Source organism: Vicugna pacos, chromosome 25 (genome assembly GCF_048564905.1).
Source record: "Vicugna pacos chromosome 25, VicPac4, whole genome shotgun sequence".
NCBI lineage: Eukaryota > Metazoa > Chordata > Mammalia > Artiodactyla > Camelidae > Vicugna > Vicugna pacos.
In genome coordinates, this window is record NC_133011.1 from 13,906,585 (window position 1) to 13,919,136 (window position 12,552).

General features: G+C 41.2%; 1 protein-coding gene across 9 annotated transcripts in view; it reads left to right on the plus strand.

The window, feature by feature from the left end:
* Positions 1-11,579, plus strand: part of ZFPM2 (zinc finger protein, FOG family member 2) — a 499,131-nt gene extending 487,552 nt beyond the window's left edge. For all 9 annotated transcript variants that reach the window (XM_072949600.1, XM_072949601.1, XM_072949599.1 and 6 more), the window contains 3 exons: positions 1,300-1,506; positions 4,791-5,015; positions 8,050-11,579. In XM_072949600.1, the coding sequence (XP_072805701.1) occupies positions 1,300-1,506; positions 4,791-5,015; positions 8,050-10,547 (2,930 nt within the window). In that variant the 3' untranslated portion in view covers positions 10,548-11,579. The remainder of the gene's footprint in view (positions 1-1,299; positions 1,507-4,790; positions 5,016-8,049) is intronic.
* The last annotated feature ends 973 nt before the right edge of the window (positions 11,580-12,552 follow it).

The following is a 12,552-nucleotide window of genomic DNA, read 5'->3' on the forward strand; positions in this document are numbered from 1 at the left end:
ATCCCAATACATTAGAAGATGTACTTGCATAGTTAATTTTCTTTTTAATGCACCACACGTGACCATTTGAAGTACAGAGCCAGAGTATATCTTAGTGTTTGAAGAAAAGGTTCTTTTCATTTAAACAAATCTTTATTTAAATAAGCCTTTTTGAAAAGGATCTTTGGCATATCTTCTTTTTGGGAAGTTCAATCAGGGTAAATGGAGATAAAGAGGCTGCATTTATAAGGAACATTATATAAGTAAAGATCACTCAGCCCTCTCTCAACCCCCCAAAAAATGGCAGTCAACATAGGAGAGTAAAACTAACTGGAATTTCACTCTGACTTTCTAAATTTCAGGAACTTTGTTTACTGGCTTTGGCGTTTTAGGCATTTGGTATATATATATATACATATATCATCTGGTGTATATACATGTCATCTGATATGTGTATATTTACTCGTAAGGTGCAGAAAGAGTAATTTCAAAGGCTCACCTGAAACAAATTTTGCGCTTAGAGCCCTACTGTGCTTGTTATTGGGCGGTATACCATGTAATAGCATGGGTGAGGATGAAGTCAGCCACCCGAACGCAAACAGTTGACAAAACCCTCTACAGATTATGTCTGTACTTGGTTCTTAGTCTTCTCTTAGTGTTTGTCACTGAACAGCTCATTTAATGCAAGGAGTACAATTTTCCACATAAGAGGTGTGAACATTAATAAAGGGAAACTGCACTACAATTGAGTGGGGAAGTCAGCAGGGGGAGCCCTCACACACGTATCATTGGACTTCAGCACAGATCCCAACAGGAAGAGAGGGACTTTGCATCTCCACTACTTAATACCTCTCACCTGGAGGAAGAAAGCATTTCTCCTCGCCTGACAGCAGCTTAGCCAATCAGAGACTGTAACAATTCAACCAATGAAAAGCCACTACATTCCAACCTTCCAGTTTCCTCCAATGGACTTTTTGTTTCTAGGAGCCCCTCCCAATTTCCCCTTCTCTATAAAAGAGTTTCCTCTCTTTTGTTTTACCAGACTTTCCTGTGGTTGGCCATAGTTGTATGTCTCTGGTTGCAGTTCTGTGCTATTCCCACATTAACCCATGTTGCTGGTAAAATAAGTGGCTGTTGTACTGTCTTAGGTTAACAAAGGGAAGAGGAGGACGGACGGCTGTTGTCTTGACCAAACACTCCACCCCAGTAGAAACTGATGTGAAAAACACAAGAAGGTGCTATTGACATCAATCCAACATACAGCAGGCTGGAGCATTCTATGTCAATTCTATCTTTCTCTTTCTTTTTTCTTCTTAATAGGGGGTCAGCTTTGGTGCACAACTACGAAGGCTATCGCTGAGGGTGAAGAGCTAATTGCCTTTGTGGTGGATTTTGACTCAAGGCTACAAGCTGCCAGTCAGATGACTCTTACAGAAGGGATGTACCCCGCGCGCCTGCTGGACTCAATTCAGCTGCTTCCTCAGCAAGCTGCCATGGCTTCTATTTTGCCTACAGCTATTGTCAATAGTAAGTGCTGAGTGCAATAGCCCAGTACAATAGCTTTGTCGTGGTGGTGGGTATTTATGGGAGAGGGAAAAATAATGTCTGCTGACAGGCAAGCAGGGACAGACTTTTCTTTCCCTCCAGTGTTGTGATTTTATTTTATCTTTTCTCCAACTTCAAGTGTGTGTGTGTGATTGCTTCTCATGGGAGTACAAAAAGGACACTTAAATTCATTCATTTCAGGTTGGACTCCTGAATGTTACACACAGAAATCTAACATCCTAAACTAAACAACATTCATGACTGCTTTTGGCTGTAAGAGGCCCAACAGCTATCACTGATGCTCCTGTGGTAGCATAAGTTCCATATTAAGAGCCACAGAGTTGAAACATAAAATAAGGGAAAAAACACAAAATCAAATTTGATTAGATATAGTAATGAAGGGGAAATGTGGGCTAGATAAATCAAGACATCAGCTAATATACAAAAAATAAAAAGAGAAAGAGAAGTACTTACAAGCTTAGAATAGTCTGTGTGGAGGATTTTGAAACATGCCCTGGTAAATACATCTTCATGATTATATTTTGTTAAAAGGACTATTGAACTTAAGTTTGTATTTCTTGAATACACAAGGTGACACTTTATAAAATCAGTCATCTAGGAGTCCCAAGATCTGAATTCTAGACTCTGCTCTGCTTTTATCTAGCTCTGTGAGAAAGCATAGTAGCAGTCACACCTTAAGAGGAGAATGGATTCTAAAGCTAGTAGGCAAGTGAAATATTGCATTGAGTCAAAAATGTCCTTGAAGATCCCCGAGACTTTGAATGATGCAGAAGAGAAATCTAGAGACTACAACCATGTCTTGATATTTATATATATACTCAACAATCATTATGTTCTTGCTGTTAGAATAAAGAACTTCTCGGGTGCATCTGAAATTACTCTGCATCCAACCAGTGGATTCAGTGCCCCCAACCCAAGCTAATATTTTTGGATTTCCTTAATGTAAATGTAGTTATTTTCTTTACTGGATCTTTACTTTGATTTGGATAGTGAGGAACTTGAAATAACACAGACCCAACTTGAATTTGAGGCAAGATGATTTTGCTACCAGGTGTACTAGGAGTACCTTACATTATTGTGATGCTCCAGTGTATGAATGTTAATTCTAATTACATTCGCGATTATACTGTTTGCTCTCTATAGCAAGATAACTATGAATCCCAAATAAATCAACGAAGATACCTACAGCCTTTGTTCTCAATCTTAAACTAGCTAATCAGTTAAAGTCATCCTACTTAAAAAGACACTTTACTAAACATGGTGGCCCTCTGAGAAGTGTCAATGTAACTAATCTGGGTGGGATGGGCAAAATAATAAACAGTAGTAGTATATAATTTTGTAATTAAATTGTATTTTGGAATTCTGTGTTGTACTTGCCGTTCTTCTCATTCACTAGAATTTTGTCCTTAATTTTCTCCTTATCTCCTTCAGCAGGATTCCCCCGAGCCATCTTCTTCACTGTTATGGGTTCCAACACCAGCTACACATTAACAGTTTATAAGTCACAAAGTCTAGCTGTTTCTGCTGAGTTGCAGACCTCTGTTGCCATCTTTGCAATGTTCCTTTCTATTTCTCCCCGAAATAGCAACCCCACCGAACTAATGTGGCCATATGCCCCAGAGTGTCTGGACTGGTCCTTGTTTACAGTGTTACCTGGCATCCCTCTGAATAAGTGCCCTCTTTCACTACGAAAGTGCCAAGTTTGCCCAGGACAGTGTCAGATTTGGTTATCCTGTATATGTGTCCTAGCCTGAACTCATCACCTATCAGTCTTCTATTCCCTGTAGAAATGAATGAAACCATCACTTAATAGAGAAATGCCAACAAGAAGCCTCGGCACCAAGAAGAAACATTGCCCTCTGCTCTAACATCTAATTGCAAAGTTGTAGTCCTCACTTCCAGTCAGTTCCACTTCCTCAATATAACTTTTCTTCTTTCTGCCCCCTTGCCATTGAGGCATTATGGAAGGATGTTTACACCAAGGTTTTCCAATCCCCATTCACCCACTGTGTGATCATGGCAAGTTACTCTGCCTCACATTCTTCACCTATACATGCATGAAGGAGAACACACACACAGAAATTTTCCATGAATGAATACATGAGAAAACCTATCACACTTACTACAGCATCACAATAAATATTACATGACTATTAGCTACAATTCAGACTCTGTCATATTTCACTAGATTACCACAGTTGCCTCCTACCAATCCCGAGTCTTCTTTACAAATTCACTACCTTCAAAACTCAACTCCACTATTGGGATTTGATCCTAGCTGATTCTGTCAGTCTATTGCTTAAAATGATTCTGTAATTTTCCATAATCATTGAGATAGAAATCTAAACTTAAAGCATACAGGGTCTTTGGTCACCTGTCCCGTTCTTCTTCAACCACATCTCTCCCAGCCCCTTGCCTGAGCATTTCAGAATAGCCTGCCATCCCCCACCCAGCCCCTCTCTCAGGCGCCCATGGCTCATCCCTTGGTCAGGAAGGCGCAGTCCTCTTCTGCATATGACTAGCTTAATTTCATCCTGCACAACTCAGTTTAGATGTTGTCATCTTCCCTCTAAATCTTTCCCTGACCTCATCCTCCTCCAGTTCTCTCACCAGCCTAGCATCTCTTCTTTCTCCATGTCCAAAGTACCCCCCAGATATCTCCATCAGAATACTCATCGCATTCTAATGTAATGATCTCACCACTTGTTAACCAGCCCCAGGAAATCTAAGTGCTTTAACAACAGCTGTTTGGTCTTTCATTTTGTTTTGCATCCTACCCAGCACAGAGCCTGACAGTTAGGAGGCACTCTGTAATTAATTTATTAAATGAAGAAATGATGTCAGGAGCTGGCATCACTGAGGCTTATTTTAGTTCAGGCATTAGATTCTTTACCTTTTAATCAATCAGACAAACCAATTCACAGTGCTATTTATAAATGCATATTTTCCCAAACCATAAACACAACAGAAACAATTTAGGATTCACCTCATGCTTTATGTTGGCGTCTCCCACAGTACCACTTTCTAAAGAGTCTGTGGGAGGGTAAATTGCATTGAATGTGACATTTCTTTAAAAGCTTAGTCCTGTACTGTGGAACCACGCCCAAAGCAGCACTCATCACCGTCTGACTGCCTAATTCTGAACCTGAGAGCAGACTCTGAGAAGAACTGAACGAAGCACTGCTGTCCCCATGGCTGGCTCCAAGTGGGCAGCAGCTAACGTGTCCCTGTGTTTCCGCCTGCAGAGGATATATTCCCTTGCAAGTCCTGTGGCATCTGGTATCGGAGTGAGCGGAATCTGCAAGCCCATTTGATGTACTACTGCAGCGGGCGACAGAGAGAAGCTGCTCCAGTGTCAGAGGAAAACGAAGACAATGCTCCTCAGATTTCCAGTCTGTGCCCCTTCCCACAGTGCACCAAGAGCTTTTCAAATGCCCGAGCTCTGGAGATGCACCTGAATTCACACAGTGGTAAGTGCCTCCCTTGTTTCTTCTTTTGCTCCAGGAGACCCTGTTCTTTCTCTACATACATATGTACATACACACATTCATACATCCATCCATACATTCATTCATACATCTCTATCTATAAAATCAAAAATTAAACTTGCTGATGGTTATCTTACGTCACACACAGCCAATATATTCTATTCAAAGGACTTGAGTCTGAATTCTTTTCTAACAACTTACAGTGCTCAGTTTTCAGGCCACGCTGTTTTTTTTTTTTTCCAACTGAAATAAAACGGCATCAGTTTTAGAAGGAAAATCTCAATACCTTTTGTATATTGTCATTAATATTCATTTAAGTGTCAAGTGATCTTTGGAAACTGACCATACTGTTTCCACATGGCAGGGACTAAATAGCAGGTACATAAAAACAAGTATTTGCTGAATTGAAATAAAGCTATTATTTTGATAGATCCAATTAAATCACACTGGAGATAAATTAACTGTTAAATATGGATCTATAAAATGCTCTTGACTTCCAGAGCATGCATCATAACAGCTTAGTTGATTTTTATGACATAAAACCACTTCTAGTGCTATGTTTTAAAATTTCTTAAGAAAAATCAGGCTGAAGAACAAGTTTCTTAACAGCAAGGTTCCCATTATTTTGGATCTCTTCCTATTTATTTTGGAACTGTATGCGCAGTTGTTGTTAGTATCATCACATAGCATTCCAATTCCTATATTTTAAAAATAACTGAAATAAATCAAAGGTACAGGATTATATTAATTTGAAATATTTCTTAGAACATTCTTGGCTAGGGCAAACCAAGGTTTGGGCATCACAGTTCTTCAGCATCTAGAATACAAAACTTGTAAGGCAACTCTAGGTGACTCCCTTTGCTGTTTTTGCTTGGGTTGAATAATTTAAAACTGAAATACATACTCAGTTTAAGAAAACTAACTCCAGCCTCCCATGCTATAGTACAATGCAAGCTTTCGTCTTTGTACCTATAAAAATAGGCAATTTCCTCTCTATTCATTCTCTTCTCTTCCCTTTCCCTACAAATGAGCTATCTTTATGCAGGGGAGGCAGAAACACGTTGGTGTCTCACATGGTGAGTAAAGGCACGCACAAAACAAAAATAGAGATAGAAGGATATTTCCAGCTCAAAAGAAAAAAAAAGTATCGGATTAGCTAAGGAGAAAAAGAGACGGATATAAGTCCCCCTTTACCTGTATAGGACTGGTATATTTTCATCTTATAAAGGGCAATTCTCATTTTAGTCTAGAGTGCAGAGAATGATCCAAACCTGGTTCAACCATCTACCAACAAATGGGGAAAAGAGTTGACCTTAATGAGTAAAAGTATCTGGATCCCAATTCCAGTCCACAGGGGGAGGGCTCCCCTGCACCAAGTAATTCTTCAGACAGCAGGTGGGTGTCCTGCAATCAACTTCACTCACTGACAGTACTCAGAGATTACTGCACAGATTATGGGGTTAGTCCTACAGGACTGGCTACCCATCCCTACCCCAATTCAGACTTCAGTCTGCTGTGTTTCTGACCCATGGCTATAAATCAGAATTTGCCAAGACACACCCTTGGTTTGATTAATTTGTTAGAGTGGCTCACAGAACTCAGAAAACCCCATTTACTCACTAAATTACTGTTTATTATAAAAGGATATAACTCAGAAACAGCCAGATGGATGAGAGGCATGGGGCAAGGTTTGGGGAAAGGGCGAGGGGTTTCCGTGCCTGCCAGTCTCCCCAAATCTCCACATGTTGACCAATCCAGAGGCTCTCTGAACTCTGTCCTTTGCGGGGTTTTAAGGCGGCTTCACTGCTGACGCATGATTAAGTCAGTGGCCTTGGTCAATTGAACTTAGTTTTAGGCCCCTCTTCCCAGAAGTGGAGAAGACTGACAGTTCAACCCTCCAATCACAAGGTCCGTTCTCCTGGTAACCAGCTCCCATCCTTAGCTTACCTAAGGGCTTTCCAAAAGAGACCTCATCAACATAACAAAGACACCTTTATCACTCTTATCACAGGAAATTCCAAAAGTTTTAGAAGCTGTGAGCCAGGAACCAGGGATGAAGACCAAACATATATGAGAAACATATTTTGCTCATCTGAATGACCAAATACAAATTTCTTATAAATTACAATATTGCATTGAGGCTTATCCACCAGTCAGTGCTAATAACCGGCTAGAAACAGGCAGTGATCGATCAGCATGGGTGTCGGTCCTAAATGACTCTATCAGTGTACTGGTACCAGCTGACTGTCAGCCCGGGATAGAGATAAACCATGTTCAGTTTAAAATAACATTCTAAATTTATACCAAAGATAAATTATGAAGTTATTAATTACTTTGCAAAATGGTTCCTAGTTGTATTCTTTTAAGTAAAGACCTAATCTAGTGCACTAAATGCACTGAGTTACTTGGTTTGCACACAGGTCATCAGTATCAACTCTAAGGAATGCCTGCTTCTTCCTAATACAGAGCATAGTGTTGTGGTAAGAAACGGGTACTGGATTAAAAATTCTAAAATCTGAAGTTTGGGCTGGGCCCCATCACTGAATAGCTTTACAATCAGTTCCTTTGGCCTCCATGAATTTGCTTCCTGACCTGTAAAATTGGAAACAGTGATGACTTTCCTGCTACAATGAGATGATACTCAGGAAAGTGCTCTGGAAACTATAAAGTGCTGTTACTATGATCACACATGGGGAAAGATGTCAGAAGTAAAAAGTTAGTATCACAAATGCGATTCTGAAAGATTTCAGTTCATTTCGGCTGTGTTGAAGACATGCCTATCCCACTACAATGAGATAATACTCAGGAAAGTGTCCTGGAAACTATGAAGTGCTGTTATTATATCACACATGGGGAAAGATGTCACAAGAAAAAAAACTAATATCACAAATGAGATTCTGAAAGATTTCAGTTCGTTTCTGCTGTGTTGAAGACATTAGGTCATTAGTAATGATTCATATCAATAGAAAACCAATATGTGTGGTTCTCAGTATTCTGACTTCGTATGTTTCTCCAGGAGTGAAAATGGAAGAATTCCTCCCCCCTGGTGCTAGTCTAAAATGCACCGTCTGTAGCTATACTGCTGATTCTGTGATCAACTTTCACCAACACCTGTTCTCCCATCTCACTCAAGCTGCCTTCCGATGCAATCACTGCCACTTCGGCTTCCAGACTCAGAGGGAGTTACTGCAGCACCAGGAGCTCCATGTCCCTGGCAGCAAACTTCCGAGAGAAAGTGACATGGAACACTCTCCAAGTGGAACCGAAGACAGCTTACAGCCAGCCACAGACTTGCTGACCAGAAGCGAACTCCCCCAGAGCCAAAAGGCCATGCAGACTAAAGATGCGAGCTCCGACACAGAGCTGGACAAGTGTGAGAAAAAGACTCAGCTCTTTCTCACTAACCAGAGACCAGAGATTCAGCCTACAGCAAACAAACAAAGCTTTTCTTACACGAAAATAAAGTCTGAGCCCTCTAGTCCAAGACTCGCCTCATCTCCAGTTCAGCCTAATATTGGGCCTTCTTTCCCTGTGGGACCCTTTCTATCTCAGTTTGCTTTTCCCCAGGATATCACAATGGTCCCTCAAGCGTCAGAGATCTTGGCCAAGATGTCTGAACTGGTACACCGGCGACTGAGGCACGGAAGTAGCAGCTACCCTCCCGTCATTTACAGCCCCCTGATGCCCAAGGGGGCTACCTGTTTTGAGTGTAACATAACATTCAATAATTTGGATAATTACCTAGTGCACAAAAAACATTACTGCAGCAGCCGATGGCAGCAGATGGCCAAGTCCCCCGAGTTCCCTGGGGTTTCGGAAAAGATGCCTGAGGCCGTGAGTCCCAACACGGGCCAAACCTCCATAAACCTTCTCAATCCAGCCGCTCATTCTGCTGATCCCGAGAACCCACTTCTTCAGACATCCTGCATCAATTCTTCCACTGTGTTAGATTTAATTGGGCCAAATGGGAAGGGCCACGACAAGGACTTTTCCCCTCAAGCCAAGAAGCTCTCCACCCCCAACAGCAATGATGATAAAATTAATGGAAAACCTCTTGATGTGAAGAATCCCAGTGTCCCCTTAGTGGATGGGGAAAGTGACCCAAATAAGACTACCTGTGAAGCCTGCAACATTACTTTCAGCCGGCACGAAACGTACATGGTCCACAAACAGTATTACTGTGCTACACGGCACGACCCTCCGCTAAAGAGGTCCGCTTCCAACAAAGTGCCTGCCATGCAGAGAACCATGCGCACGCGCAAGCGCAGGAAGATGTACGAGATGTGTCTGCCCGAGCAGGAGCAGCGGCCTCCGCTGGTCCAGCAGCGGTTTCTTGACGTAGCCAACCTCAGCAATCCTTGTACCTCCACTCAAGAACCCACGGAAGGGCTGGGAGAGTGCTACCACCCAAGATGTGATATCTTTCCAGGAATTGTCTCAAAGCACTTGGAAACTTCCCTGACGATTAACAAATGTGTTCCGGTTTCCAAATGTGACACTACTCACGCCAGTGTTCCCTGCCTAGAGATGGACGTGCCCATCGACCTCAGCAAGAAGTGTTTATCCCAGTCTGAGCGGACAACCACGTCTCCCAAAAGGCTGCTGGACTACCACGAGTGCACCGTGTGCAAGATCAGTTTCAACAAGGTAGAAAACTACCTGGCCCACAAGCAGAATTTCTGCCCGGTCACTGCGCACCAGCGTAACGACCTGGGTCCTCTCGACAGCAAAGTGTTTCCGAATCCAGAGAGCGAACGAAACAGCCCTGATGTCAGCTATGAAAGAAGCATCATAAAATGTGAAAAAAATGGGAATCTAAAGCAGCCCTCCCCCAATGGAAACTTATTTTCATCCCACTTAGCAACCCTGCAGGGTCTGAAAGTATTCAGCGAAGCTGCCCAGCTCATCGCGACAAAAGAAGAAAACAAACATTTGTTTCTTCCACAATGCCTTTATCCCGGAGCAATAAAGAAGGCAAAAGGCGCCGCCGCCGACCAGCTTTCTCCGTATTATGGAATAAAGCCAAGTGATTATATTTCTGGTTCTCTTGTCATCCACAGCGCTGACGTCGAGCAAAACACAAACGCGGAAAATGAATCTCCCAAAGGCCAGGCTTCTTCCAATGGATGCATGGTGCCCAAGAAAGATTCCCTGCCTTTGTTGCCCAAAAATCGAGGCATGGTCATCGTGAACGGTGGACTGAAGCAAGACGAGCGACCTGCCGCCAACCCACAGCAAGAGAACGTTTCTCAGAACCCTCCGCTTGAAGATGGCCACAAGTCTCCCTCCTGGATCTCTGAGAACCCGCTGGCCACCAACGAGAACGTCTCACCGGGAATTCCCTCCGCGGAGGAACAGTTGTCTAGTATAGCGAAAAGTGTGAACGGCTCCACCCAAGCCCCCACCAGTGGGAAGTACTGCCGGCTGTGTGACATCCAGTTCAACAACCTCTCAAACTTTATAACTCACAAGAAGTTTTATTGCTCGTCACATGCCGCGGAACACGTCAAATGAAATAACGAAATTAAAGAAACATCCGTCATCTTTGGTACCAGTGTTTAGTATGTTGTTCTACCCAGTCCAGAAAAAAACAAAAACAAAAAACAAAAAGCTGTTTGAATTACATCTGGGCAATCAGGAGATAATTCAGTATGGCTGAGTCGAAGACTTGAGGTATAATTTCATTACAGTCCATTAGTAAAGTGTATTATTGGTGCCATTTTCAAAACAAAAAAATTAATTTATTTTACCAGCAGTATTCATAGCTGTGGTTATGTTATTTTTTATTTAAAAACTTTATATTAAAGTCATTTGTAATGTTATTGTATAGTTATTGTGTAGCACATATGGTTTGCACTGTATAGTAGCTTTTAAAGAAAATAGTCACAAACAATACAGAAGAGCATTTTAGAAATAGCTTCAAAAGCACTTGTGTATCTTGATTTCTTCTTATATGCTGTTGCAGATATATGTATATGCTAAAATATAACTTGCAAAGATGTTCTAAATACACATGCTCTAAGTTCGCCTTAAGATTTCAATTCTTGGATAATCAGGCTCTGTTTGCACTTTATATTTTAGCAGATACAGTCTCTTAGTCACTAGGCTTTGCATTTGTATGTAGCCGTACGTTTCTGTCCATTTTCTTAATCTTAAACATGTATGTTAAATGAAGATGGCAATTTTTTTCTTGTATAGTACTTGTATTTTCTTTCACTGATGCAGCTCTGTCTCAATTTTTAAAACTTTGCTGTTAAATGCAATACTTTATAAGAATGAACAAAATTACTGGAAGCAGTATTGTTAAGTAATGAGGTAGTATTAATCAGTTTTATCTTTTGAAAGGCACAGTCTCAATCGAAACCCTAAACTCAATGCTGCAAGTATGAATTTAATTCATATATAAGATCTATTTAAATAGAAGAGTAGCAATACTGCACCTGGTGATCACAGAGATAATGTTCTACTTCTGATAGAAATAATTTCTCAACAAATGTTGTTACTATGCATGTATATGGATGGAATAAAATTCCAGATTGTTGGAGATGTCTGGCTTCTTTTTTTCCTTTAAAATTCAAGGGAAACCGTATATACCTCATCTTTGTAACAAGAATAGGTTCAGAACAGTACTGGATAGCTGTAGTGACACGATGACAAACCAGTAAAGGGCTGACTGTCCTTTATATGCACCCAGTTAATATAACTTATATTAAAATGAGCTAGAGACTAGAAAAGCTCTATGCAAACTAGAAAAGTTCATCATTATTATCATTATTGTTTGTATATAATAAGCACTATCTTTCTGTTCCCTACCCCCCACCACCACTGTAGCACAGAAAAAGAATAATTTCATGAATGTCTGAAAGGCTTACAAAGTGTACTGTAAGAATTGGCATCAAAGTTGATCAAATGCACCCAACTTTTTGATGGAGTTTATCAGAGAGAGAGGTTTGCATTTTGAGGAGCAGTAAAGTGGTTTGGTAAAGTGACTCTAATGAGTAAAAATGTACAAATTTCATGTTGGCAGTTTGTAAAAGACACTAGTTTTCACACAGCTCATTTGTATAGTCCAAGGGTTTGCATGTTGAGGGGGTGTGGACAGCAGATAACGTGGGTTAGATCATGGAGAGCCTAGTGGGCTACCCAGCAATGCTGAGATGTGATTCATTCAGTAGGCAAGATGGTGCCTGTTGCCAATCAGGATAGACTGCAGTCTACTGCAGTTTGAGAAGCCCTCCGATCTGGAAAGGCAATTACCTCATCTGTGACTGAGATGCGCTGTTTGCAGGTAGGTTGTCATGCACTAGTATTTATCCTTATTGGATTTAGTAACATAATGAACCTAAGGTGCTAGCCCCAAACATAGCATATAAATACTGTGACAAAACAACAATACTGTGTTCTCAATAACTTTTCTCCAATAGCTTGTTAAGAATAACTATTTTTAAATGTAAACTCGACCTTAGCTGGTGTCTTCCATTTCAGGCAGTGACTAAACAATGAGGTGAACAGACCTGAT